Raw genomic sequence first — 26149 nt, 5'->3', positions numbered from 1 at the left:
ACAGAATAAACATGAATGCATCATTAATACAATAAGCTACTACTGACCAGGAAAAAAGTGGAAGAAAAATAATACAAGGGTGTTAGTAAAAACTATAAACAAGACAAGATTAAAATATCAGCTGTAACTTTTTTAAAGAATAGATTTCCTGTCAAAATGGCCCCTTTGGAAAATTAATGAGATACAGCTTTACATGCATAGATAGAGCAATGCACAATTTTCTGCAAATTCATACTCAACTATGACACAGGGACAACAAAATGCTTACAATTATTTTTCAATTACACAAAAGGTTGTCATTTTTATAATAAAACTCTGTAGAACATATTTTATTACATTGAACAGCTCTAGCACTCTAGTCATTATGGTTTAATGGAATGCATCCAGTAAGTCAAAATATGAAACATATTCTTTGGTTGATCTCTTTTCCCAGGATAACATAATAAACATGCAACAGCTCTTGACTAACTGCAGTTATTTGAAATAATCATGGCTTTGAATTGTATTTAAGGAAGATGAGTGACAAGGAAACATATGTTTGTTTAATTTCCTGGCTTACATTTTTCTGAAGTTACACTGTTATAAAGATGGAAGGTTGTTTAAAAGTAAGGCAAAACTTGCTTAAAAATTGGCTATGATGAAGGAAACTACCTTATCAAATAGGCAATATGTCATTAAAATAGAAATGGCAAAAGTAAAAGGAGGAAAGCAAAGTATAAACTAGTTGAGCAGGTTTTGTGGCCAAGTCTGGACTTGGCCAAGAGGATAATTTTACATACTGTGAAAATATTTTTCAACTCACAGTGTGTGTAAATAAACTGAACCACTAGAATTGTTGACTCTTTGATTCTTTGGTCCTCTCTATATATGACTTAGAAAATATTAAAAGTATTTACTATTTGCCACTGTTACTGAAAATAAAACAACTCCTGAATAACTCCTGAATAACTCCTGAATAACTCCTGAATAACTCCTGAATAACTCCTGAATAACTCCTGAATAACTCCTGAATAACTCCTGAATAACTCCTGAATAACTCCTGAATAACTCCTGAATAACTCCTGAATAACTCCTGAATAACTCCTGAATAACTCCTGAATAACTCCTGAATAACTCCTGAATAACTCCTGAATAACTCCTGAATAACTCCTGAATAACTCCTGAATAACTCCTGAATAACTCCTGAATAACTCCTGAATAACTCCTGAATAACTCCTGAATAACTCCTGAATAACTCCTGAATAACTCCTGAATAACTCCTGAATAACTCCTGAATAACTCCTGAATAACTCCTGAATAACTCCTGAATAACTCCTGAATAACTCCTGAATAACTCCTGAATAACTCCTGAATAACTCCTGAATAACTCCTGAATAACTCCTGAATAACTCCTGAATAACTCCTGAATAACTCCTGAATAACTCCTGAATAACTCCTGAATAACTCCTGAATAACTCCTGAATAACTCCTGAATAACTCCTGAATAACTCCTGAATAACTCCTGAATAACTCCTGAATAACTCCTGAATAACTCCTGAATAACTCCTGAATAACTCCTGAATAACTCCTGAATAACTCCTGAATAACTCCTGAATAACTCCTGAATAACTCCTGAATAACTCCTGAATAACTCCTGAATAACTCCTGAATAACTCCTGAATAACTCCTGAATAACTCCTGAATAACTCCTGAATAACTCCTGAATAACTCCTGAATAACTCCTGAATAACTCCTGAATAACTCCTGAATAACTCCTGAATAACTCCTGAATAACTCCTGAATAACTCCTGAATAACTCCTGAATAACTCCTGAATAACTCCTGAATAACTCCTGAATAACTCCTGAATAACTCCTGAATAACTCCTGAATAACTCCTGAATAACTCCTGAATAACTCCTGAATAACTCCTGAATAACTCCTGAATAACTCCTGAATAACTCCTGAATAACTCCTGAATAACTCCTGAATAACTCCTGAATAACTCCTGAATAACTCCTGAATAACTCCTGAATAACTCCTGAATAACTCCTGAATAACTCCTGAATAACTCCTGAATAACTCCTGAATAACTCCTGAATAACTCCTGAATAACTCCTGAATAACTCCTGAATAACTCCTGAATAACTCCTGAATAACTCCTGAATAACTCCTGAATAACTCCTGAATAACTCCTGAATAACTCCTGAATAACTCCTGAATAACTCCTGAATAACTCCTGAATAACTCCTGAATAACTCCTGAATAACTCCTGAATAACTCCTGAATAACTCCTGAATAACTCCTGAATAACTCCTGAATAACTCCTGAATAACTCCTGAATAACTCCTGAATAACTCCTGAATAACTCCTGAATAACTCCTGAATAACTCCTGAATAACTCCTGAATAACTCCTGAATAACTCCTGAATAACTCCTGAATAACTCCTGAATAACTCCTGAATAACTCCTGAATAACTCCTGAATAACTCCTGAATAACTCCTGAATAACTCCTGAATAACTCCTGAATAACTCCTGAATAACTCCTGAATAACTCCTGAATAACTCCTGAATAACTCCTGAATAACTCCTGAATAACTCCTGAATAACTCCTGAATAACTCCTGAATAACTCCTGAATAACTCCTGAATAACTCCTGAATAACTCCTGAATAACTCCTGAATAACTCCTGAATAACTCCTGAATAACTCCTGAATAACTCCTGAATAACTCCTGAATAACTCCTGAATAACTCCTGAATAACTCCTGAATAACTCCTGAATAACTCCTGAATAACTCCTGAATAACTCCTGAATAACTCCTGAATAACTCCTGAATAACTCCTGAATAACTCCTGAATAATTAAATGTTTGGTCACATATATATTTACACTGTTTTCTACTGGAAAACCCGAGTTTGTTCATTTCATTTTCTTCCTCTTAGTCCTGTTTGAAAAGTTAATTTTAAAATAGTCCAGGCTTCATTTGGATTTTAATAAGTTTTTAAAGGGTATTTTAACTTGTATATTTGTATTGTTGGTTTTATCTTGCCGGTGAGATCATCAGTGGTTTCGGGTGAGATACCAGCAGTACGCTGATGATACCCAGCTGTACTTTTCCACCCCGGCCACCCCAATGAAGTTGTTGAAGTGCTGTCCCGTGTTTGGAAGCCGACGGGTCTGGATGGGGAGAAACAGGCTCAAGCTTAATCCTCCAAGACGGAGTGGCTGTGGAGGCCGGCCTCCCGATTCAGTCAGCTGCAGCCGCAGCTGGCTGTCGGAGGCGAGTTATTGGCCCCAAAGGATAGGGTGCGCAACTTAGGTGTCCTCCTGGATGATCGCTGTCGCTTGAAGATCATTTGACGGCCGTCTCCAGGGGGCCTTCCACCAGGTTCGCCTGGTTCGCAGTTGCGCCTTCCTTGATCGGGATGCCTTATGCACGGTCACTCATGCGCTCGTTACCTCTCGCTTGGATTACTGTAATGCTCTCTACATGGGGCTCCTTGAAGTGCACTCGGAGGCTTCAGTTAGTCCAGAATGCAGCTGCGGGTGATAGAGGAGCTACGCGTAGCTCCCATGTAACACCGCCTCCTGCGCAGACTGCACTGGCTGCCTGTGGCCTTCGAGTGCACTTTAAGGTGTTGGTTACGACCTTTAAAGCGCCCATGGCTTAGGACCTGGGTACTTACGGGACCGCCTGCTGTTACCACACGCCTCCCACCGACCCGCACGCCCCATAGAGAGGGACTTCTCAGGGTGCCGTCCGCCAAACAATGTCGGCTGGCGGCCCCAGGAAGGGCCTTCTGTGGGGCTCCCACACTCTGGAACGAGCTTCCCGGGTTTACGCCAAATACCTGACCTTCGGACATTCGTCATGAACTGAAGACCCATCTTTTATTTATGCTGGCTTAAATTTGGATTTTAATAAGGGAATTTTATTAATTTTAAATGGGGTTTTAACTGATGGCAATTTTTAACTTTGGGCTATTTTAAATAAGTTTTTAAAGGGTATTTTAACTTGTATATTTGTATTGTTGGTTTTTATCTTGCCTGTACACCGCCCTGAGTCCTTCGGGAGAAGGGCGGTATAAAAATTAAATTAAATAAATAAATAAATAAATAAATACAATAAGCTACTACTGACCAGGAAAAAAGTGGAAGAAAAATAATACAAGGGTGTTAGTAAAAACTATAAACAAGACAAGATTAAAATATCAGCTGTAACTTTTTTAAAGAATAGATTTCCTGTCAAAATGGCCCCTTTGGAAAATTAATGAGATACAGCTTTACATGCATAGATAGAGCAATGCACAATTTTCTGCAAATTCATACTCAACTATGACACAGGGACAACAAAATGCTTACAATTATTTTTCAATTACACCAAAGGTTGTCATCTTTATAATAAAACTATGTAGAACATATTTTATTACATTGAACAGCTCTAGCACTCTAGTCATTATGGTTTAATGGAATGCATCCAGTAAGTCAAAATATGAAACATATTCTTTGTTTGATCTCTTTTCCCAGGATAACATAATAAACATGCAACAGCTCTTGACTAACTGCAGTTATTTGAAATAATCATGGCTTTGAATTGTATTTAAGGAAGATGAGTGACAAGGAAACATATGTTTGTTTAATTTCCTGGCTTACATTTTTCTGAAGTTACACTGTTATAAAGATGGAAGGTTGTTTAAAAGTAAGGCAAAACTTGCTTAAAAATTGGCTATGATGAAGGAAACTACCTTATCAAATAGGCAATATGTCATTAAAATAGAAATGGCAAAAGTAAAAGGAGGTAAGCAAAGTATAAACTAGTTGAGCAGGTTTTGTGGCCAAGTCTGGACTTGGCCAAGAGGATAATTTTACATACTGAAAAGAAATATATCTTCCTGATTTTAAGGAGTGGATTCAAGATACAAACCTGTTATCAATTTCTGATAAGTATTTAATACTAAAAATGGGAATATGAAGCAATATATGCTCTAGATTTAATGACAAATTGAAGGACTCAATCCCATATTGATACTAAATAGCAATAGCAGTTATATTTACATACATCTTCATAGTGCTTTACAGCCCTCTCAAAGTGGATTACAGAGTCAGCATATTGCCCCCAGCAATCTGGGTCCTCATTTTACAACCTCGGAAGGATGGAAAGCTGAATCACCCTTGAGCGGGTTAGGATTGAACTCTTAGCAATGGGCAGACGTAGCTTGCAATAATGCATTCTAACCAATTGTTTCACTTTTGAATTACTTTTAGCCTATTTAATTACTGTAATATATGAGTTTTTTTAATTATATAAGGCCTACTATAGTTTTTTTTGTTGGTGTTGTAGTTGCTTGTATTTCAAATTGAATGCCTCCTCTTCAAAAGTTTAAAAATAGAAAAGCAGATTTGTCCTGCAATGGCTTTGTTTTCCTGCATATTTCCAGTCATTATGCCAATGACTGACTGTTTCTGCCACCATTTTCAAACTATAAAATATGTTCCTTTAACTTTCTTACCAGTAGACACTTAGTCACAGGTGATTGCTTTAATACAAGAAGTATTTGCACATTTAGCCAATGGATAACAAACAAATCTGCATTCAGTACTCATGAGAAAGGAGAGGAAGGGTGAGACATTTGAGATAAGTTGAGCACAAAAACACACCTATAAGTGGATCAAGTATTTTTATAGGTCATCTGTGAAAGCTACAGTATATGATGGTCCAGGAGAGCAAAATGGAATGGAATGGAATGGAATTCAAGTTAGTGGAAGTGGCTCTCAATTTGGCCAAAATAGCTATTGTACAGTAAGTATTATTACTATAATTGGGGAGAACTATATTCCTTAAATATATCTATTTCTTATATATACTGTTTTCAAGTGACTGTTTTCAGTACAACCTTGAAGCAAATTGCAAAATGATAACTTAGTGAGGACAATCTCAAACAATTTAGACATTATTTTACTAAGCAGAAAAGTTTTGTTTGCTGAAGATTGTAATTTCTTCACTGCACAGTCTTTCCTTGGGCATAAGTGTTTGCTTTCTATTGCAATGAACTGTAAACAATAAAATCACAAATGTTAGGTTTATCCAACTTTATTTTCTAAATCCCGATGCAGAAGAAATGGCTGATTAGTTTTTTTGATCAAATTCAATTTGAAATCAACAAGATGTGCCAAAATCTGAAAGAGCAAGAAAGAAAATGTAGTTGGATTATATGGCCTAGGAAATAGAAATGAAGCAAGAGAACAACTCATTAGTTCCTGCCAATGCAATTATTTCTTCATTGTTAACACAATCTTCAGACAACCAAACTAACATCTCCTTACATCAACTACATTATTGACACAAGGTGATGGAACAGCTCGGTTATAACAGCAAAAATATGGCTGGGGCCTGATTTTGTGCAAGTTCCAAGCTAAGGTAAAGTGGAAGAACAAAGACAACAAATTTCCACCGAGAACATCAGAAATAGTTTTGAAGTCCTGAACTTCATTAATAAGGAACTAGGGGAACTATGGCATAGAATCAAAGTAGTTGGTAAAGGATGGATGTGAAATGAGACTATCAAAGATTAAGAAACAGAAAAAACCAAACTGGATGTTAGAACAGATAAACAAAATTGAAGAGAAGGAGGAATAGAAAAAAACTTAAAACTTCAGATAAGAACTTTTTAAAAAGCAGAAGCAATACAATAACATCTGTGAAGACACAAAAATAGAAACAGACATGGAGAAATAAGCATATCTTCCAAAACTTCTCCAAATTCAAGGGATACAGTAAGCTAAAACACCCCAAGGATTAGACATTAATTCATTCAAAGACACTACAGAAGTCAACATCCCTTAAACCTTAGAAGATTATGCCAAAAGTTGCCTCAAATCATTATGAAGAACTTTTAATATTATACTTTTCATAGAAAACAATACCATAGTCTAGGAACTCTCAAAAAGACAATCAATCAAGCAGATAAACAATCAAGCAGAAAATAATATCCCAATCAAGGAATTGCTAAGGAGAAAACCACATCCCTACAAAAGTAGGGCAAACTACTGAATATAAATCTGTGGGAACAAATGCCACATTCACTAGCACTAGTGGAAAGGTAGTCAGATATTCCCATAACTGCAAATATCAAAAACATGCAGAAAATTTATTGTGATATTCTATGGAAATGAAAGCTGGACTTAGATGGATTTAGATATGCTTTTGAACTGTGGCTTGGAGAAGACCTCTGAGAATACCATTGATAGTCAAGGAAACAAACAAAAAATGAATCTTAGAACAAACCAATCCACAGTTCTCAAAGGCACAAAAACCAGGTTTGAATTACCATGACTGGGATAATTATGTGAAGACCATGTCTATAATGTTGGGGAAGATAGATGGAAAAAAGATGACCAGCAACAAGCTGAATGGACTAAATTACAGTACCAGTGAATGCACTGTTGGAAAGCCTGAAGGGTTAGCTTAGAGAAGACAAATCGTCCAGAAGTGTATGTATCTGGTTGCTAGGATTCAATGCCAACCTAATGGGAGATAATCTCTCACCAAAGCCAGCTGAGCCAGGACATACCAGTATCTCTAAATTACATATAAAAAAATATATATACAGCTACAGCTGTTGGATCTAAAGTCACCATTCAATGAAACTATGGAAGATATAGGAAACATACTTTATAAATCAGTGAACACTAAAAATGAAGAAATGCTTTGGATCTCAGTTTAGATTCATATTAACTTTAGTGTGTCATTAAAATAAACATGTATTTTAGGCCTAAGTATGCTTCCGAAAAAAAGATCAATCTGTTTTCATGATTAGCAGAGAGATGTATTCTAAGTGAGGTAAAATGGTTCTTCAGAAACATTTTCAAAACACTAATAATGTATAGCATAATCCTATACATGTCTACGCAGAGCCTAATGAAGTTATTTCTAGCTGAATAGATAGCAGTGACTTTTTATGAAGAAAAAAGCTTAATTAAACAGCATTACATGAAATTAAATACAGTAATCAAAGATGGTTTTGGAAAATACCAAGGATTCTGTTTTTCAGATTTCTTAGGTAACCTTCACCTTATTTATTCTGAGGATGTGGACAAAAATCCTGGAAAACCAATAATCAACCCTCTGTGTACCTGATCCTTCTCTGACCTCAAGGATAAAATCACTGTAGTTGAGTCTCCACATGAGGTAAGATAACTGCTCCATGAAACTGAAGCAGACAATTGAGATCACTGAAATCATTTGGATCCTCTGAGAATAACTGCAGTCTTGTTAAATGCGATATATGAGCAGGTATAATAGTGCAGCTCTAGACTTTAAGAGGTCTCACAGCATTAGACATCTTCTGGATGACAAATGGGACACGGATTGAAAACCACAACCCTTTCATTCTCTGGCCCCTTCAACAAATAAGGTGTCAGCTACAGTATCTGGAGCTCTCAGCATGGAGATGGTAAATATTTATCATTTCTATCTGACAAAATTCATGCTGGACTCCTAATATAATTCAGGCAAAACAAAAATGCTTCCACTAAGGGGATCATCTAATATGAGTTTGGATTTGCTGCATTGTCTGGTTTTGATATATTATAATTTCCTAAAAGGGCAGGTCTAGAGTGAGAAGTATTCTGTTAAACGCAGGTAATATTAGTAGCAAGAACATTTATTCCCTAGATTTAGCTAGTTTGTCCCCATAGCTTTTCCTGATGAAGTCAGATTCTTGCCCTAGTTATTAATGATCTAATCACTTTTGGATTGCACTACTATAATAGACTCTGCAAGCACTCACCTTGCAACAACTGCAGTCAATGGATAACGCTGCAACCAAAGTACTGGTACTAATTCACGTCAGACCTCCAGAATATGATAGCGATCTTGCTTGACCTGCACAGCCTGCCAGTTGGCTTGTGAGCTCAATTTAACATTCTGGTTTAACCTCTAATGATCTTAAAGGTTTGGGCTAGGAGTAATTTATTTGTCTACTTTTGCTTTTATATCTTGCTGCAATCATATGCAGACTCTTGGTGGCTCACAATATAGAGGAAAAAACAAAAATATACATCACAGATAGCACCCCAAAGCTGGAGACAACTAGACTCAAAAACGAATGAACTATTCTTAGGAGGCTGTTCCAGAACACAGGGAAAAAAGTACCTTCAGGCCTTGGTGTCCTTGAACATCCAAAAATGAGGATAACACTGCCGCCTTCGACATGACCTGAGTTTAACTCATAGAATCATCTGTTATAATGTCCTTCCTGTTGAAGACTACTTCAGCTTCAATCGCAACAATACACAAGCACACAATAATTTAAGCTTAATGTGAACCATTCCAATCTTGATTGCAGAAAATATGACTTCAGTAACCGAGTTGCACTACCTGACTCTGTGGTCTCTTCCCAAAATCCCCAAAGTTTTAACCAAAGACTATCTACTATTGACCTCACCCCATTCCTAAGAGGTCTGTAAGGGGTGTGCATAAGAGCACCAGCGTGCCTACCGTTCCTATCCTAATGTTCCCTTTGATTGTATCCAATTCGTATAGTTATTTCATGCTTATGCTTATATATATGCTTATATATCATATAGTTATTTCATGCTTATGCTTATATATCATATAGTTATTTCATGCTTATGCTTATATATCATATAGTTATTTCATGCTTATGCTTATATATCATATAGTTATTTCATGCTTATGCTTATATATCATATAGTTATTTCATGCTTATGCTTATATATACTGTTTTCAAGTGACTGTTTTTCAGTACAACCTTGAAGCAAATTGCAAAATGATAACTTAGTGAGGACAATCTCAAACAATTTAGACATTATTTTACTAAGCAGAAAAGTTTTGTTTGCTGAAGATTGTAATTTCTTCACTGCACAGTCTTTCCTTGGGCATAAGTGTTTGCTTTCTATTGCAATGAACTGTAAACAATAAAATCACAAATGTTAGGTTTATCCAACTTTATTTTCTAAATCCCGATGCAGAAGAAATGGCTGATTAGTTTTTTTGATCAAATTCAATTTGAAATCAACAAGATGTGCCAAAATCTGAAAGAGCAAGAAAGAAAATGTAGTTGGATTAGATGGCCTAGGAAATAGAAATGAAGCAAGAGAACAACTCATTAGTTCCTGCCAATGCAATTATTTCTTCATTGTTAACACAATCTTCAGACAACCAAACTAACATCTCCTTACATCAACTACATTATTGACACAAGGTGATGGAACAGCTCGGTTATAACAGCAAAAATATGGCTGGGGCCTGATTTTGTGCAAGTTCCAAGCTAAGGTAAAGTGGAAGAACAAAGACAACAAATTTCCACCGAGAACATCAGAAATAGTTTTGAAGTCCTGAACTTCATTAATAAGAAACTAGGGGAACTATGGCATAGAATCAAAGTAGTTGGTGAAGGATGGATGTGAAATGAGACTATCAAAGATTAAGAAACAGAAAAAACCAAACTGGATGTTAGAACAGATAAACAAAATTGAAGAGAAGGAGGAGTAGAAAAAAACTTAAAACTTCAGATAAGAACTTTTTAAAAAGCAGAAGCAATACAATAACATCTGTGAAGACACAAAAATAGAAACAGACATGGAGAAATAAGCATATCTTCCAAAACTTCTCCAAATTCAAGGGATACAGTAAGCTAAAACACCCCAAGGATTAGACATTAATTCATTCAAAGACACTACAGAAGTCAACATCCCTTAAACCTTAGAAGATTATGCCAAAAGTTGCCTCAAATCATTATGAAGAACTTTTAATATTATACTTTTCATAGAAAACAATACCATAGTCTAGGAACTCTCAAAAGACAATCAATCAAGCAGATAAACAAAATTGAAGAGAAGGAGGAATAGAAAAAACTTAAAACTTCAGATAAGAACTTTTTAAAAAGCAGAAGCAATACAATAACATCTGTGAAGACACAAAATAGAAACAGACATGGAGAAATAAGCATATCTTCCAAAACTTCTCCAAATTCAAGGGATACAGTAAGCTAAAACACCCCAAGGATTAGACATTAATTCATTCAAAGACACTACAGAAGTCAACATCCCTTAAACCTTAGAAGATTATGCCAAAAGTTGCCTCAAATCATTATGAAGAACTTTTAAAAAGCAGAAGCAATACAATAACATCTGTGAAGACACAAAATAGAAACAGACATGGAGAAATAAGCATATCTTCCAAAACTTCTCCAAATTCAAGGGATACAGTAAGCTAAAACACCCCAAGGATTAGACATTAATTCATTCAAAGACACTACAGAAGTCAACATCCCTTAAACCTTAGAAGATTATGCCAAAAGTTGCCTCAAATCATTATGAAGAACTTTTAAAAAGCAGAAGCAATACAGTGACTTTTTATGAAGAAAAAAGCTTAATTAAACAGCATTACATGAAATTAAATACAGTAATCAAAGATGGTTTTGGAAAATACCAAGGATTCTGTTTTTCAGATTTCTTAGGTAACCTTCACCTTATTTATTCTGAGGATGTGGACAAAAATCCTGGAAAACCAATAATCAACCCTCTGTGTACCTGATCCTTCTCTGACCTCAAGGATAAAATCACTGTAGTTGAGTCTCCACATGAGGTAAGATAACTGCTCCATGAAACTGAAGCAGACAATTGAGATCACTGAAATCATTTGGATCCTCTGAGAATAACTGCAGTCTTGTTAAATGCGATATATGAGCAGGTATAATAGTGCAGCTCTAGACTTTAAGAGGTCTCACAGCATTAGACATCTTCTGGATGACAAATGGAACCCGGATTGAAAACCACAACCCTTTCATTCTCTGGCCCCTTCAACAAATAAGGTGTCAGCTACAGTATCTGGAGCTCTCAGCATGGAGATGGTAAATATTTATCATTTCTATCTGACAAAATTCATGCTGGACTCCTAATATAATTCAGGCAAAACAAAATATATATACAGCTACAGCTGTTGGATCTAAAGTCACCATTCAATGAAACTATGGAAGATATAGAAACATACTTTATAAATCAGTGAACACTAAAATGAAGAAATGCTTTGGATCTCAGTTTAGATTCATATTAACTTTAGTGTGTCATTAAAACAACATGTATTTTAGGCCTAAGTATGCTTCCGAAAAAAAGATCAATCTGTTTTCATGATTAGCACAGAGATGTATTCTAAGTGAGGTAAAATGGTTCTTCAGAAACATTTTCAAAACACTAATAATGTATAGCATAATCCTATACATGTCTACGCAGAGCCTAATGAAGTTATTTCTAGCTGAGTAGATAGCAGTGACTTTTTATGAAGAAAAAAGCTTAATTAAACAGCATTACATGAAATTAAATACAGTAATCAAAGATGGTTTTGGAAAATACCAAGGATTCTGTTTTTCAGATTTCTTAGGTAACCTTCACCTTATTTATTCTGAGGATGTGGACAAAAATCCTGGAAAACCAATAATCAACCCTCTGTGTACCTGATCCTTCTCTGACCTCAAGGATAAAATCACTGTAGTTGAGTCTCCACATGAGGTAAGATAACTGCTCCATGAAACTGAAGCAGACAATTGAGATCACTGAAATCATTTGGATCCTCTGAGAATAACTGCAGTCTTGTTAAATGCGATATATGAGCAGGTATAATAGTGCAGCTCTAGACTTTAAGAGGTCTCACAGCATTAGACATCTTCTGGATGACAAATGGAACCCGGATTGAAAACCACAACCCTTTCATTCTCTGGCCCCTTCAACAAATAAGGTGTCAGCTACAGTATCTGGAGCTCTCAGCATGGAGATGGTAAATATTTATCATTTCTATCTGACAAAATTCATGCTGGACTCCTAATATAATTCAGGCAAAACAAAAATGCTTCCACTAAGGGGATCATCTAATATGAGTTTGGATTTGCTGCATTGTCTGGTTTTGATATATTATAATTTCCTAAAAGGGCAGGTCTAGAGTGAGAAGTATTCTGTTAAACGCAGGTAATATTAGTAGCAAGAACATTTATTCCCTAGATTTAGCTAGTTTGTCCCCATAGCTTTTCCTGATGAAGTCAGATTCTTGCCCTAGTTATTAATGATCTAATCACTTTTGGATTGCACTACTATAATAGACTCTGCAAGCACTCACCTTGCAACAACTGCAGTCAATGGATAACGCTGCAACCAAAGTACTGGTACTAATTCACGTCAGACCTCCAGAATATGATAGCGATCTTGCTTGACCTGCACAGCCTGCCAGTTGGCTTGTGAGCTCAATTTAACATTCTGATTTAACCTCTAATGATCTTAAAGGTTTGGGCTAGGAGTAATTTATTTGTCTACTTTTGCTTTTATATCTTGCTGCAATCATATGCAGACTCTTGGTGGCTCACAATATAGAGGAAAAACAAAATATATATTAGCAGGAGTAAAAAAAACCAGACAAAATCTTTTTCTATCCTCATTTTATTTATATTCCACCTCTCATTCAGGAGCTCAAGGTGACACATATTTTACACTCCTATTTTTCCCACAGCAGGCTTCTGAGCTAGATTGGATTGACTCTGCCAAACAACTCAAATTAATTTCATGCTTATGCTTATATATATGCTTATATATATGCTTATATATCATATAGTTATTTCATGCTTATGCTTATATATCATATAGTTATTTCATGCTTATGCTTATATATATGCTTATATATCATATAGTTATTTCATGCTTATGCTTATATATCATATAGTTATTTCATGCTTATGCTTATATATCATATAGTTATTTCATGCTTATGCTTATATATATGCTTATATATCATATAGTTATTTCATGCTTATGCTTATATATATGCTTATATATCATATAGTTATTTCATGCTTATGCTTATATATCATATAGTTATTTCATGCTTATGCTTATATATATGCTTATATATCATATAGTTATTTCATGCTTATGCTTATATATCATATAGTTATTTCATGCTTATGCTTATATATATGCTTATATATATGCTTATATATCATATAGTTATTTCATGCTTATGCTTATATATCATATAGTTATTTCATGCTTATGCTTATATATCATATAGTTATTTCATGCTTATGCTTATATATCATATAGTTATTTCATGCTTATGCTTATATATATGCTTATATATCATATAGTTATTTCATGCTTATGCTTATATATCATATAGTTATTTCATGCTTATGCTTATATATATGCTTATATATCATATAGTTATTTCATGCTTATGCTTATATATATGCTTATATATCATATAGTTATTTCATGCTTATGCTTATATATCATATAGTTATTTCATGCTTATGCTTATATATCATATAGTTATTTCATGCTTATGCTTATATATATGCTTATATATCATATAGTTATTTCATGCTTATGCTTATATATACTGTTGTGACAAATAAGCAAATAAATAAAATAAAATAAACGAGCTGCTTCTCCCAGCATAATCAAAGGGGTTGGACCTATCCATCCTGAAGGTAACCTGGATCCAAGCCACAAAGGCTTTATCGAATGATTTTTTTTAAAAAAAACTCACTTGAAAATTGATAGGAAGCCAATGCAAGGCTGTAGAATAGGAGTGATATGGGCCCACCAGCAGGCATATGGCAGCACCTAAGCTACTACATTGTGTGTCAATTGAAGAACTTCCAGGTAGTTTTTAAAGGCAGTGTATTGCAGTAATCTGTATACATGGCAATGACCTGGGCTCTTATGAACTATCCTCTTCCCTACATTCTTTTCATTTCACTGGAAGCCAATATTCAAATCTTATCCCTCAAATTAGAACCTTTGCTGTATAGCAATAGCACTTAGACTTATATACCCCTCTACAGTATTTTACAGCCCTCTCTAAGCAGTTTACAGAATCAGCAAATTGCCCCCCAACAATCTGGGTTCTCATTTTACCGACCTTGAAAGGATGGAAGGCTGAGTCAACCTTGAGCCTGGTGAGATCTGAACTACCACATTGCAGGCAGACGGCAGGCAGCAGAAATAGCCTGCAGTACTGCACTCTAACCACTGCGCCACCAAGGCTCATGGCATTTGATTCATGGAATGCCTTCAGATGTGTCTTCAATTTTCTTTTTTAAAAACTGATAAGCAAGGGTACTCAGTAAGACATTGCCCGACATTCATCTCTGTATAGTGGTTTTTCTTTATGACCTTGTTTTCTCAGAAATATTTTATTATCTATGTAATAAACTCTCATGGCTACTTCCAAAAAAAACCCCAAAAAACCCCCACAACCAACCAACCAGCTAAGAGCCTATTTTGCTGTACATTTTATATTCTTCTTTCATTGTTCTCTAAAGATTGGCAATATATTTTTAAATAATTAAGAAATTAGTTGTAAGAAATAGGCTTAACTCAGCAATTATTGATATTAAGAAGTAAAAAGAATACTTTTTCTAAATGCAATTCTTACAAATAAGACACATTAGCAAGTGATTGGGAATGCCATCCACTGTGAATATATTCGCTGAATGAGCACTTACAGGTGTGCTAACTGCCTTGTTTATAAAGATAAATTTTTAAAATGCCAATGTGGATTTCAGTTGCTTTAATAATTTCCAGAAAAACAAACTACTAAGTGAAATCCATATGGGAACAGGATACATCTGTGAAAAGAAGAGAAAAAGGACCTTCCTTTTTAAACAGGAAAGCAGGCTGCCCTAATGCTGGATATTCAGATAATGGGAAATTAAAAATAGAGCAATAGATGCTTGCCAAGACAATTCAGCTCAATACATACTATTTTTCACAAATTCTCAGAAATCATAATGTAGTTTGGTTTGATTTGTTTTGGTTTAGCACAATCTACAAAACCAGCCAATTATTAATCAACAAATCATTGTTAAGCTAAACTTAACCTTAAATAATAGCATTATTTTGTGGTCTTTTCATGTGCATTTACAGGCTTCAGAATCGTTTGGGGGTCTTTTAAAATAATGCTTTTCAAATTAACTAGTTTTAGTATGACGAAAACAATAGCTCAGCAGCAAAAAATAAATATTCATACAAGTATACATCGTGTCAAACAAAACAGTAAGTGTTATGTACTCACAAATTCAATAATGTTCGCAAGACTAGAAAGCAAGTTTACGTTTGCAGTCAGATATTTGAAAATATTACAATCATTTATTTTAATAGGTGAGGCTATACAAAAGGCAAATAGGGCGTGTACATATGTACACAGACTGTTATATCCAGTGGCTCGCATCTGTCAGCTGGTGTGAGAGCAGGAAAACATGATCTGACTTTTATTTTGGCCGAATAGTCAAGAACAACGATGTCAGATTTATTATTTTTAATTAGTTGTATAACCACCTTTCACAAAATATTCCTAATTAGGAAATTAAATAATAACATACTGACTAAATACAGAATTATAATTAAACTAGAAATAATTAAATATCATCACTAAATAGCATAAAGATCTAAGGGACCCCATCATAGAGTAGATTATATCTGGAAACTGAGGCAAAAATCCTTTAAGAGAAGACTCCTAAAAAATATTCCTCCAAGATTGAGGTGCCATCAAAGTCACTGTTGAATTACATGGAATAAAATTCCATGGAATATTACAGAAGGTAATAATAACCAATCTAATGGACAGAAAAGAAACAAAATTTATGAGCAAGTTTATTTCTAAGTAAAGTCCTGTTCACAAGCAAAAAAGGAGCTCTACTGATCTTCTTCAATAGAGTTACCTGTAGCTGGACCTGAACCTTGGATTTGGTTTGTATTTGGTTCCTGTTGACCGGGGAAAGTTTTAAGGTAAATCATAAAGCTGTATTTTAATATATCAACTCTCTTGAACTGATATTCTATGAAAGAAATGCCCTTTCTGAACAATTAAATTCAGACAATGTAGCCTGGTGCTGTGTCAGAGAAATGTAAACAATTGACTGAAGTGATGTTGAGCCTTATCTATCTCAATATATTTTATCCTAGTTTCCATCCTCCCCCTCCTCCTTTTTTTCCTTTTAAATGAAAAACACCATTCAATGTTTCATTTTGTTGTTGTAGTAGTTGGTTGGATCATAACTGTCATAATTTCAACAAATCCTAATAGAGTTTCATATAAGTTAACACAGCTTTACCTTCTCACAGTATTCTACAAATCCTAGTACTTTTACTGCAATTATCTATTTTAGTCATCTGTGGCATTTAGACTATGGATTGTCAAATAGTTTTATAGGTTTCAACCAGATTTTAATCCCTGTACTTTGTTAATTTTAAATTAATATTTTTACTTTGTTTTATTCTATTATTTTTCTTAATTTTTACAGTTTTATGCTGGCCTCTAATCAAAACAAACAATTAAATGAAATCAATTGAAATGATAATCAAATAGTGTAGTTCATAAATTTAGTGCTTTATCTTAACAGATCTTTTGGTGACTGGTTCAAACAAAAATCTTCTAGGAGTGCCCTTCAAGTATGTACATATAGGTGTTTCTACCCACCTTTCCTCATGACATTCTTCCCAACATTTCCCACACTTGTTCACTTCAAAATCAGCAAACTATTTCAAATTATTTTTGAAAGTCAGCAAACACAATCATGGGCCAAGTTAAAAGTTTAAAACTAAAGTTTATATCATGGTTGGAAGTCTTAATTTATTAACCCATAGTAAAGTTTAACTGAACTCAGTAGGTTTGTTCTTTTGGCCAGACTCACCTACAATTATTTTTCACCTTTTATCATTTGGAGGTACATAATACAAAAAATATATATTAGCAGGAGTAAAAAAAAAAACCAGACAAAATCTTTTTTCTATCCTCATTTTATTTATATTCCACCTCTCATTCAGGAGCTCAAGGTGACACATATTTTACACTCCCTATTTTTTCCCACAGCAGGCTTCTGAGCTAGATTGGATTGACTCTGCCAAAGAACTCAAATTAATTTCCATGGTTGAGGGTGGACTAGAAGTTGAATCTCTCCATTCCTAGACTAATATTTTCAGTGCTTCACACATTGGATCTAAGGTTACATTATTAACTTCTACTTTTCTGTTCTCTTGCCTCTCCATTCTTTGTTCAAACTCCAAGATATTTAACAAATACATAACAGGAACAAAGAAGTATGTGGGCTTCAGGATTCTTTACTGAGTTTTAGTTCAGGGGTGAAATCTAAAAATTTTCCCTACTGGTTCTGTGGGCGTGGCTTAATTGGTGGGCGTGGCTTGGTGGTCAGGTGACTGAGTGGGCATGGCCAATAACAATAAATAATAAAAATAATAAAGTATAAAAAACAATAAGAGGTATCAAAAACCAACTTTCACACTTTACACACACACAACACAACTGACTCACACACAATGTAAAAGCAGCTGCACTTCACACTTCACACAGCCATAAAAAGCTCAAAAACCAACTTTCACACATTACACACACACAACTCACACACACACACACACACACTCACAAAATGCCATATACAGCTTTCTGAGATTTTGTGTGTTTGTGTAGTTAGAGTGAAACACTACAGAAACACACCAAATCTCAGAAAGCTGCACAAATATTTTATTATTTTATTTTATTTTATTGTGGACTTCAAATCCCAGAGTTCCTCAGCCAGCAAAGCAGGAAGTCAAAGCAAGTTTTTTTTTTCTTCAGTAGCTGAAGAAAACAGCCCGAAAGAGCAGTAATTATAGGTAAGTGAGGAGGGGGAATTGGCTGGGCTTGGTTGGGGGCTCTTGTAAGTGGGGGCTGTTAAAAAGTGAGTTTAAAAGCCTGTGAGGATCAGGAAACTCCTCTGGGATTGCCAGAGGAGGCTTTTAAAACCTCGGGGTTTTTTCTTTTTTTTTCCCCCCCTTCGGCTGAAGAGGGTTTTTAAAAAAAAACTTTTAAAGTGTTCTAATGATCTCTGTTCAGCCCCACGATCATCAGAGGTTTTTTTTTTTACTTTTCAAGGCATGTTTCAGCTGAAGAAAAACTTTTAAAAACCAGCAGCTGCCATCGCTACCTAATCTGGCGAGCTGGTGCGAACCGGGAGCATTTCACCCTGTTTTAGTTATGGACTTATATATTACCCTGTTTGTTTTCCCTAATATTGCAAGTTCTCCCTATGCATCTATTTGACTATGTGTTTATTCATTTTTCACTATACAGATAATCCTCAATTTACAACCATTTATTCAGCAACTTAAAACAGCACTGAAAATATGATTTACAGCCACTTCTTCCACTTATGACCATCGCAGCTTCACTATATTCCCATGATCAAAATTTGGGTGCTGGGCAACCTGCATATATTTATGATGGTTGTAGCCTCCTGGGGTCATGGGATCACCATCTGTGACCTTTTCAGTGGCTTCCAAGAAGCAAAGTCAATGAGGAAAGCCAGATTTGCTTAATGGCAGGTTGATTCACTCAACTGTGATGTGATCGATTCACTTAACAACAGTAGCAAAAAATGTCATAAAATTAGACATGATTCACTTAAGCCTTGGCTTAGCAATAGAAATTCTGATCCCAATTATGATCATAAGTCAAGGACTACTTATAAAGCTTCTACAAAGTTCTTTCAACAGAAAAGTATTCAATGTATTCAGCTGCAAGTAAATATTTCCCAGGTATAGTCTTATTGAGGAAAATATATTTAACAGTACTATGGAAACTGCTTTAATTTCCTTCATCTATTGCCCAAGGTAAGCCCAAGTTTGAAAACACATGGATTTATGTAAAAGTCAAAGTAGATATTAAATGCTTCTGGAAAACACAACCTGTTCTATGAGATTGCAAGCATTTTGCAACTGTTCTTAAACATAGTGAAACCTGATCTTTAAAAAAAAAACAATTAGAGAAGAAGTGACCTGGCATCAGGTGCACAGGAGAAAGCAAAAAATAAAATTTTTTGCTCAGCTTTCTTAAGGAAAGGATATTCTTTTGTTGCTAACCCTAACCATCCATAAATTTAAGACAGAATTACTCCAGTGCAGAGAAATTAAAATTGACATTTTGAAATGAATAAGTCTCTCTGCATTACTCCACTATAACTGCCTCTCAGAATGGTAACTAAATTTAAGCATTTATAAAGTGTAGATAATTACTTGTATTTTCAACGGAGAGTGCCACAAGGTAACTAGTTCTATATGTTCCAGATTCACATTTCAAACTAATAGAATTAGATGGTTTTTTTTAGTGACAAGTTCTCATTCCTCAAATACAAGGTTAATGCCTTTCTTTAGCAACCAGCACTTTAGACTTTCCAACCTGCTTCTATAATGCGTGGGATGTTTCTGAAGTTGTAACAGCTGTTGTACTTGCCAGGGCTGTTCTCAGTGACTCTGCTGGTTTTGCCTGCAGGCTACTAGTTATTACTTGATAATTTTTCTCCCTGATAGTACCTCTGTGCACCTGACATCAGCCTGAGGCCCTAAGCAATTTTTATTCTCCAAGCTTCCAGGAAAAAAAATAGAAATTATTAGATTGTTAAGAATAAATAATGGAGCACAAGCTCCATAGGAAGTCTTACATAGGAACATCATTAATGTGTTCCCATGAGAACAACACTAAGGAGTAGATTAGGCTTAGACATAGAGTAGCAACTGGCCTAAAATCAACCAGTAAGTTTCTCTGGCTGAGGTCTTGAACCTGGATTTTCCCTGGTTCTAGAACATTTTAACCACTTTTCCACTCTCTGAAAAATCCAACATAGCTCAACAAAATATAGATAAAATAGATGTCATCAACACAGTTCCATGATTCAGAGAGAGGCAAAGACTTGAGTTTCAAATCTACCCGTGTTGTGATCGTTATTTTGGTGAATCCTGTGGCTTTCTATCAATTGCACAGCATTACTAACAGGCTATCTTACCGATTTTCACACCGATTTCCTTGCATCTTATTCTAACCGGCTCTCCCGCTATAGTCAGGTGGATACCGTTCTTAGGCCTAAATCCTGAAAGCTCTGAATGAAAGCCAGGTAGCTTAAGGTCTGAACTTCAGAACAGCCATAACGGATGGAGAGTTCCACCGATTTGTGGGGGTGCCAGGTGAGGCAGGTAGCAAACTGGAAGCCTATGGAGCCGAGATGCTGCAGGCAAAGGGTTGGCAAACCCAGCACTGGTGGTGGATGCCCGTGCCCGTCAAGGCTTAGCCATCTCTCATGAACCAAAGCAGCGGGGTTTCTGAACCATCGCCAGCTCTTCTCCAATGCGTCCCCGAACCCGATACCCCAGAGCCGCGGAGAAAGAGATCCTGTTGCGACCCCAGCCGAAAGTATCCCTGCCGACGCCACCCCGCGGGCTCGCTTCTGATAAAAATGTCCTGGCCGACCAGCCCTCCGCCAAAGCCCCCTCAAAAGGCCTTCCCCCCACCCCACCCCGTCGCTACCTGCCCGGGCGCCTCTGCTGTAAAGCAGCGACCTGGGCCGGGCTGTTTTTTTGCAAGCCGCTCACCTGGGTCTTAGTGGTGAGCTGGATCACAGCCTTCCTGAAGTTGAGCTTGGAGTCGGCGTTACCCATCCTCCCGCACCAGGATCCAGGTCCGCTTCCCTTCCCTGCTCCCGCCTTGCTCTCTCCTTCGCTCGCTCGCTGACGGTCTCTCACTGCGGCGGTAGCCGTGCCCTCCTTTTCCTCCTCTGCCGCCGCCCGTCCCGCTAATCTCCCTCGTCCTCGCCCCCTCTGCCGGACGCGGTGGGCTCCATCAGCGCTGCTGCGTCCACCTGCTTCCCTGCAGGCTAGCTGGTCTCCTCCCGCTTGTCAAAGGCAGCTGAAGCTATTCCCGGCGCTGATCCCGCCTTTCCTAATCGTCAGAGGCGCGGCTCCGCCTCGCTTTCGCTCAGTTACACGGCAGCCGTCTCCTTCCCCCGCCACGGCCGGCTGGTTCCTCCCTGCTGGCTGGCCAGTCCCGCTGGGTCGAGCGCTGTTTCTCCTCCAACCTTCCCCACCGGCGAAGGCGTCTCTTCGTCCCCCCCAACCCTCAATGCCGGACGAGCATCCCGCGGCCGCCTCGCCCGAATCCGGCCCCCACCCGTCTCTGATTCGGCCTGTCGCTTTTCCCTGCTCCAGTTGGTCGGAAATCCGTGTTTAAAAACGACTCAGCTCAGGTCGGCAGGAGGGGAAATGCCGTTCTACCAGGTCCCTTCTTCCTCACATTTTTCTTGGCTACTTGCCCTTGAAATAGACCCTTAGGTATTTCCTCCTTTTAGCCACACTTGTTTTGTACTTTTAATCACGCTCGTTCATTGAGATTCCATATCCCATCTCTTGCCCTTCTCTCCTCTCTCTCTCCCCCCATTCTTCCCAACCACCACCAGCCTGTGAGGTAGGTAGAACTGGGCTGAGAGATGGTGACCACCCCGCAAAGTGATCTTGCAATGCTGGGAGTGGCTTTGAAGCTAAGTCTCTGCAGGGCCAGTCCAAACCCTTTTATCTTTTCTTTAAAATAATAAATTGATACCTTTCTATTCACACTAACTCCATAAAGTTTATCCAGAGTGGGTCTATACTAGGAACTCAGTAAATTTAAAAGAATCTCTCACGCACAAACAAGCATTTTTAGTATTTGACAATAACAATAAAATAACTCAGTTTGCCTGTCTTAATTGTGTTCAAAATTTGCCAAGCGAGACAGCTTCCCCACTGTACCTCAGAGGAAGCTAAGTCTGTAAAATGATCCCTCACTTCCTTTCATTAGCCTCTCCTTGACATTATTTATTTATTGCTTCATGCCTTCTCCTCCTCTCTCCCCATTCTTCCCAACCACCACCAGCCTGTGAGGTAGGTAGAACTGGGCTGAGAGATGGTGACCACCCCGCAAAGTGATCTTGCAATGCTGGGAGTGGCTTTGAAGCTAAGTCTCTGCAGGGCCAGTCCAAACCCTTTTATCTTTTCTTTAAAATAATAAATTGATACCTTTCTATTCACACTAACTCCATAAAGTTTATCCAGAGTGGGTCTATACTAGGAACTCAGTAAATTTAAAAGAATCTCTCACGCACAAACAAGCATTTTTAGTATTTGACAATAACAATAAAATAACTCAGTTTGCCTGTCTTAATTGTGTTCAAAATTTGCCAAGCGAGACAGCTTCCCCACTGTACCTCAGAGGAAGCTAAGTCTGTAAAATGATCCCTCACTTCCTTTCATTAGCCTCTCCTTGACATTATTTATTTATTGCTTCATGCCTTCTCCCTCCCTCCCAGCAGCACAATATTATTCAATGAGGACAGTTTTAAAACCTTATTCTCTTTATAATCACTCTCCATGTGTTTACACATAATCTGGATTGTTAACATGAAGTTATGCTTTTCCCCTTTTAAATGCTTAAATGCTAATTATTAAACATATCTTTAAGTGTAAACATATATTAGCAACTTGGTTGCAATTATAATTGCCTAATTGAAGGAAGTGTGATCAATGGGGCTTTCTTCTGTGTGTGTGTGTGTTTGTGTGCGCGTGTATGTATGTATTTATGTATATATATATATAGGGTTCCATTGCAGAATATCAAATTAAATATGCTAATTTTTAATTTGCCTGTTTTCAACAAAAGTACTCAAAGTGGCTAATAATAATATGCAAATAAAGTAACAATGTTATTAAATATTAAAACTCATCAATTAAAAACCTCATTTAATAAAATCACATTAACCGAAAATAAATGGCAGCCCTTCCCAGCTTGAAATTTATATTAATAATAAGTTAGCCCTAGTTAGACACTGAAATCTTGAATAAAAATTGTTACAAGAAAGGCTATAGAAATAGAGTTAGCCTTGGCTTTTTTGATGGTGATTTTAGCTTTCTTAGTCTTTGGCTTTCAGTGTAATGAGGAGAAAACTACCCTTCTATGAAGATGGGCCAATGTGGATCTTGCTTATTGACAATTACTAGCCAGTTTATCAGTATGAAAATTCTTTCTTACATTGGCACTGAGCATATGTACTCTATACCCGCCAGACAACTATAAGTACCCAACAAAATTTACTGCCTTCCTTGAACTATACCTTCCTTGAACTAAATCAGATGATTTCCCACCAAGTCCCTTAGGATTTATAATTAGCCCTAAGGGTTAATGCTCTATGAATTTTGGCCACTATATGGATTTTTTTGGGGGGCGTGCAAGAAATATTTTTGAGGATTCAGTCAACAGACTGTCAGCATGAGATTTGCTGCCTTCATCAAGATAAAAATAAATTGTGGGAATTTCAGCAATTAGCTCAGGATATGTATTGGGATGAAAACCTTAACTAACCAATTCAGAAAAAAACCTAACAGATTAAATCAGAGATGAATAACTATACAGAGACACAATGATGCATTAATTCAAATCTGCTTGGGCACACAGAGAACATGATTATTTTGTCTCCGATCATGGCTTTATTGGACTGTATGGATAGGCATCACTAACCACTCTCATATTTTTCCTGCTTCCAGGCAAGGTTTAAATGATCATAGACCTCAGAAATACCTTTCTCTGTTATGTAAAATACTAGCAAGGCAATTGGCCTGAACCTGTACCTATGGCTGAATTCACTTCCATTCAGTCGGCATCTTAAAACTACCAACAATATGCCTGTTATCCATGTCTACTGCCATTTGCGTATGGCTCTGTCTAATTACAAAATCTTTTTGTTTCCTCTACGAATGTTAGACTCTCAGTACTTGCTGAAGGATCAGCGACTTCATGCAAGCCTTCCTACAAGTGATCTTGTGATCATCACTGCCAGGATGACCAACATCAGTGATGAGTATCAAGCCTAGGTTTTCCTCGGAATTTGACGGATGCCTAGGTTATTAGATCATTCTCGGTGAAAGCATTATAATCAGGTCTATGCTTTTTATTTGAAATTTCAGGCATATTGAAAATGCATCCTATTTTCCATTAATTCCTTCCAGTCCTAGAATATCCTCCTCTACTCATTCCCACATCTTGGTGAAGGTTAGGAAGACTTTGTAGTATAGCATATTTTAGATTTTTGAGTTATTTGGGAAGCAATGAAGTTGAGGAAAAGACTTCTCTTTCCTCTATCTCAAATCAGAAAGAGAGAGTAGTGGAAAATTCTGAAATGGATGAGTTCTTAACAGAATTGCAGAGATGGAAACAGTGCCCCCATTCCTGCTGCCATGACTGAGGAGATCTGAAAGGGGCAAGATGGAGCCTGGAGAAGGGAACAGAATGAAGGTTGAGGCTGGAACCAATGGTTCCCCAAGCAAAGATGGCCATTATGTTAGGCATGCAAAAAACCCTCTGCTTCAGAGCCAAGTACAATGCCAAGAATCCATTAATTTATGGAAATAAGAGAAAAACACTAAAGTATATTTCTCACCATTACACTTGCAATCATCTATTTTGTGTAACTTTATTCTTGTCTTTATTATTTAACAATAAATATTCTAATCTATCGTAGAATTCTTTTTTGAGATTAAACTAAGCCATGAAGCTAAACCATCTGATCTGAAATTTATTACTAAGCCACCAAAAATAATTTAATTTAAAATTTAACTTGGTTAAAACTAAGTTTGGCACACTTTGAAGTGGTTTTTAGGTTGAATACAAGGCTTTGAGGGCACATGTGCCTCTTGGCTATCAGTTATACACCTCTATCCTAAATCTTAGGGTTACTTATTCTCATTTTTTCCCTCTTTTTTCTTTGCTTTTGCCCTTCATTGTAATTCTTAAAATAAATCTCAGCTACATCACCAGCAGTACCATATTTCATTAAATGTCTCTACTGAAATTATGGAATTATCCAGAACAATGAAATTTTTTTTTAATCTAATACTAAATATCTCTGCATTGTATTCAAGCAGCATTTGAATAAAGGTGCTTTTAATACTTTCAAAGATCCCCATAGACTACTTTCCAGTATAGATACAATGTAGGACCAAATTTGAAATGCGAATTTTATGTATTAAAGGAAAGTAAATCATGGTCTCATGACTGAAAAAACCCTGTCAATGAAAAGAGACACCAAATTGGGGAATATTTGGTCTATTGACATCATTATGTCAATTTTTTATGGATGAATAAATTTTGTATGCATAAATCAATCTACCTCTAAGGATTAAAACTGTTTAGCCTACTCTGAGTTAGTTAGGCCCTATCCTCATTCATAGTTGTTCAATCATGCATGAACCCAAATTTTCTCCTTACTCATACAATGTTTTCCTCATTTCACTCCCAACCCATGAA

The 26149-nt window shown here is 36.5% G+C and overlaps 1 protein-coding gene across 1 annotated transcript in view; it reads right to left on the bottom strand.

Moving 5' to 3' along the window:
- Window positions 1–21998, bottom strand: part of HID1 (HID1 domain containing) — a 62828-nt gene extending 40830 nt beyond the window's left edge. Inside the window, exon 1 of the mRNA XM_058169523.1 lies at window positions 21412–21998. Within this exon, the coding sequence (XP_058025506.1) occupies window positions 21412–21477 (66 nt within the window). The 5' untranslated portion in view covers window positions 21478–21998. The remainder of the gene's footprint in view (window positions 1–21411) is intronic.
- Window positions 21999–26149: the final 4151 nt, after the last annotated feature.

The sequence above is a fragment of the Ahaetulla prasina genome, chromosome 2 (assembly GCF_028640845.1).
Source record: "Ahaetulla prasina isolate Xishuangbanna chromosome 2, ASM2864084v1, whole genome shotgun sequence".
Lineage (NCBI taxonomy): Eukaryota > Metazoa > Chordata > Lepidosauria > Squamata > Colubridae > Ahaetulla > Ahaetulla prasina.
This window is presented reverse-complemented; position numbering and strand designations above follow the sequence as displayed.